Source organism: Hippocampus comes, unplaced genomic scaffold, assembly GCF_001891065.2.
Source record: "Hippocampus comes isolate QL1 unplaced genomic scaffold, H_comes_QL1_v1.1 scaffold186, whole genome shotgun sequence".
NCBI lineage: Eukaryota > Metazoa > Chordata > Actinopteri > Syngnathiformes > Syngnathidae > Hippocampus > Hippocampus comes.
The window spans coordinates 2,489,675-2,493,289 of NW_017806236.1; the positions used below are offsets into that span (position 1 = coordinate 2,489,675).

The 3,615-nt window shown below is 48.4% G+C and overlaps 1 protein-coding gene across 1 annotated transcript in view; it reads right to left on the reverse strand.

The window, feature by feature from the left end:
- Positions 1–1,956, reverse strand: part of mafb (MAF bZIP transcription factor b) — a 49,736-nt gene extending 47,780 nt beyond the window's left edge. Inside the window, exon 1 of the mRNA XM_019857089.1 lies at positions 297–1,956. Coding sequence (XP_019712648.1) covers positions 297–1,330 — 1,034 coding nt within the window. The 5' untranslated portion in view covers positions 1,331–1,956. The remainder of the gene's footprint in view (positions 1–296) is intronic.
- Positions 1,957–3,615: the final 1,659 nt, after the last annotated feature.

Sequence of the window (3,615 nt, forward strand, 5' to 3'; positions counted from 1 at the left end):
CCGTCTGCTGTTATTAGGTGACAAAAATGAGTAAATGATAAGCGATGATGAATCATTTCAACACAAACCATGACAAGCTGAATCGATGCAAAGCTAAACTCCAAAGTCCACTAACTCCTCCTTAGAGTTAATCAAATCAGTTGATCATTCTCACCCAGAAATGCCAAGACATTTGTCCTCATATGACATTTCGCATGCGTAATTTTACGCACAAATTAGTAAACTGCGGGAAATGAAGAGTTTGTTTAAAAAAAAAAAAGCTGAAAACTTTGTGTTTGCTTTACGCCAAGACTCACATGAAAAACTCCGGGGACGAGGGGTTGTGGTCGCTGCCGGAGCCCCCGTTTTCTCTGAAGCCGGTGGTGATGAGCTTCTCGTACTTCTCTTTGTAGGCGTCCCTCTCCCTGGCCAGCCGGGAGATTTCCTGCTTGAGGTGGTCCACCTGCTGGATGAGCTGCGTCTTCTCGCCCTCCAGGACGTGCCGCTGCTGCACCCGCTTGTAGCGGCACGACTGGGCATAGCCGCGGTTCTTTAGCGTCCTCCTCTTCTGCTTGAGGCGGATCACCTCCTCCTTGCTGACCCCGCGCAGCTGCCGGTTGAGCTCCCGCACCGACATGGTCACCAGCTGCTCGTCCGAGAAGCGCTCGTCCAGGCGCAGGTGCGGATGGTGGTGATGGTGATGGTGGTTGCCCCCTGCGCCGCCGCCGCCGCCGCCGCCTCCTCCTCCTCCGCCGCCGCCGCCTCCGCCGGACTGGGACCCGGAGGACGGGTGGTGTGCCCCCGCGTGGTGGTGGTGGTGGTGGTGATGGTGGTGGGGCGCGCCGGTTTGCGCCGCGGCCGCAGCGATGACCGCCGACACCACGGCGGCCGCCGAGCCCATCTCCTCCCCGGCCATGGCGCCCGCCGGTGCCGCCCCCCCGGCGAACTGCTGCCCCCTGGCATAGCCGTCGAAGCTCTGAAGCGGGTGGCTGCTGCTGATCAGCGCCTCTACGGCGTCCTCCGGGCTAAAGCCCAGAGCCTCGGGGTTAAGCTGCTGTTGGTAGCCGGTCATCCAGTAGAAATCCTCCAAGTGCGCCTTCTGCTCGCTCCCTGATCCCGGACTGGGCGCCGAGAAGCTTGGAGAGGGGGGAACCGAGCTGCAGGGCGTGCTCATCGGGGTGGAAGACAGGGATCCCCCGGCGACCAGGCGGCTGCACTGGCTGATGCTGCGATCGGGCTCCAGCGGCTCCTTTTTCACTTCAAACTTCATCAGATCGAAGTCATTAACATATTCCATGGCCAGGGGACTGGTGGGCAGGTCGGAGTTGCTCATTGCCAGCTCTGATGCCATCCTCTTGCTGTTGACAGTCCTCCAAAGGGGGTGAGGAGCACCTGTCAAAGTGGGCTGTTGAGACACGCACTGAGCCAGCTTGATTTCTTTATTTATTTGGATGTGAGGAAATTAAAAAAAAGAAGAAGGAAAGTACAGCCGGGGCTCCGCACTACTTGCGCAGCGCCGAGTTGCTTCGGAAGAGAAGTTTGGGTGTATTTTTTTTTTTTATGTGTTCCCCTTCGATGTGACGCAGTGGAGCAGCAGCGGTGTTCCCAGCCTCTCTCCCGGCGTGCGTGAGTCTGAGCGCCGCTCTGCCTCTTTCTGCCATTTAACACTTCATGGCTCCTTTTAGGATTAGCGCGCCAATTTGAGGAAGCTCACGTATGTGTCCCGGGCAAATAGTTGCCTTCCGCTGCCGCTGCTGCTGGAGGAGGAGGAGGAGCAGGAGCAGGAGGGGAGACGAAGAAATGGGCTGGAAGGGTGGAGAAAAAAGGAAAACCCCACCCAGGGATTGATAGATTTCTGTTTTTTTTTGTCTTTATCTAGAGTAAAAAAGCGTTGCTCATTTTAGAAGAGGTGTGACGTCACAAAACCGAAATTGAGCGAAACTGCCAATGAGATGCAGGAGCTTATTAGCATAATAAAAGCTAAACGTTTGTCAAATGCACAGAAAGTAATGCTATTTAAGTCTATTGTTTATTCGCCATGTTATGACGTTGTGGAGGTTAAATGCACAAAGCATTTGTGCAATTTGCATTTTTTTCTTAATCACATCAATTGGCAACACTTCACAAGTTAAATATTCACCGCAAAATGTAAATATCAAATGAATAAAGCATTGCGCTGTTGCTCTCAAAAGGGCAGAAAAAAACATGTAAGGAATAAAAATATAACAGCAATAAAAAGACAGCTTGACAAACACAAAAGAGCCAGAGATGAACATGTGCGCCCTGGTCGAAGTGCGTGACAGCTTTAAGAAACCCAATGTCGCCCCCTCTTGATACAAATAAGTAATTCATGAAGGCACGTGAAGGGTTCAATGACTTTTGCCATGTGTCAGAGATTTGTCCAGCATATGATGAAGCAAGACGCCAGAAAAGATCATATTTGTGCTTTCACCTGATCAATATGTCAATTATTGTGGCTTGCAGTTCTGTAGACTTGCACGACATCTTACGGCATTCTCAGGTGCAATTTAAATAGCCTAGTAGCGAGGGCGGTCACTATTATGTCAGATTTACACCACCACAGTCTAATAAAAATGTTGTGGTGTCAACCGAAAGTAAACTGATATGCACTTCTGAAGTTAAGAGAATCAAATCTCAGCTCCGACCAGCTGTGTGAAGTTAGAATGTTCTCCCCATACTTGCGTTTGTTTTGTCTATTTTCTTCCCTCGTTCCAAAATCAAGTTAGGTGCATTGAAAACCCTAATTGTCTATGAGTGTGAATGGGTTGTTTTTCTACTGTGATTGGCTGGAAAACAGTCCGTTAGCAAAGCTGTAGAAAAAGGTCTGGACACTCAGAACTCACTGCACGACTGTGTAATTGGTCAAATCCACATCACACGGTTTATGGACACAATGTTGTCAGCCATCAGTTTTTGACCTTTTTAATTTAAAGTGATTTTTTTTTTTTATGATAAATATAATAAGATAACTCCTATGTTGATTAAATATAGAAACAATATCAGGCTTCTTTACACACACGCACACACAAAAAAAAAGTCTGACATGTCAGGTTGTGGGCAGCAGCTTCACATTGGCATGGCCACTTTAGAGCGCATGGATGATGTATTCCAGCCACGGGAGGCTTTAAGATGATGCTCAAATATGTAATTATTTGTTTGCACAAAAAACATTCTGGACAATGTAGCATCCTTTTTTCCAGGTTGTTATAAGTGCTATTTGATTAGCAGTTGAAAGTTGAGCGGTTTTAGTACATTTAGAGGATATCCTCACAGGGTGTGAGAGTGGAGAGAATAGCTTGATCCTTTATTGTTTTGGAACCTCATTTCCTTTATTTCAGTTTTTTTTCAGCTATTTAAATTTGCCAGGTTTGTTACTCAGGGCTGGTCTGGCCATCTGGCTTTCAGGGCAGAAGCCCGTTGGGCCTGTGTTTCTTTTTCGGGGATGTTATGGTGTAAGTTAAATATCATTTTCATCCATTTTTCCCCAAAGAGACCGGCCCACAATTTAGAGGGAGCAGCTCATTAATCCATTTACATTCTAGACCGCAAACTGGACCAATCAAAATCAGTGGCAAACCTATGTGGTAGCCAGTGTGGTCAGGAGATATGTCTGGA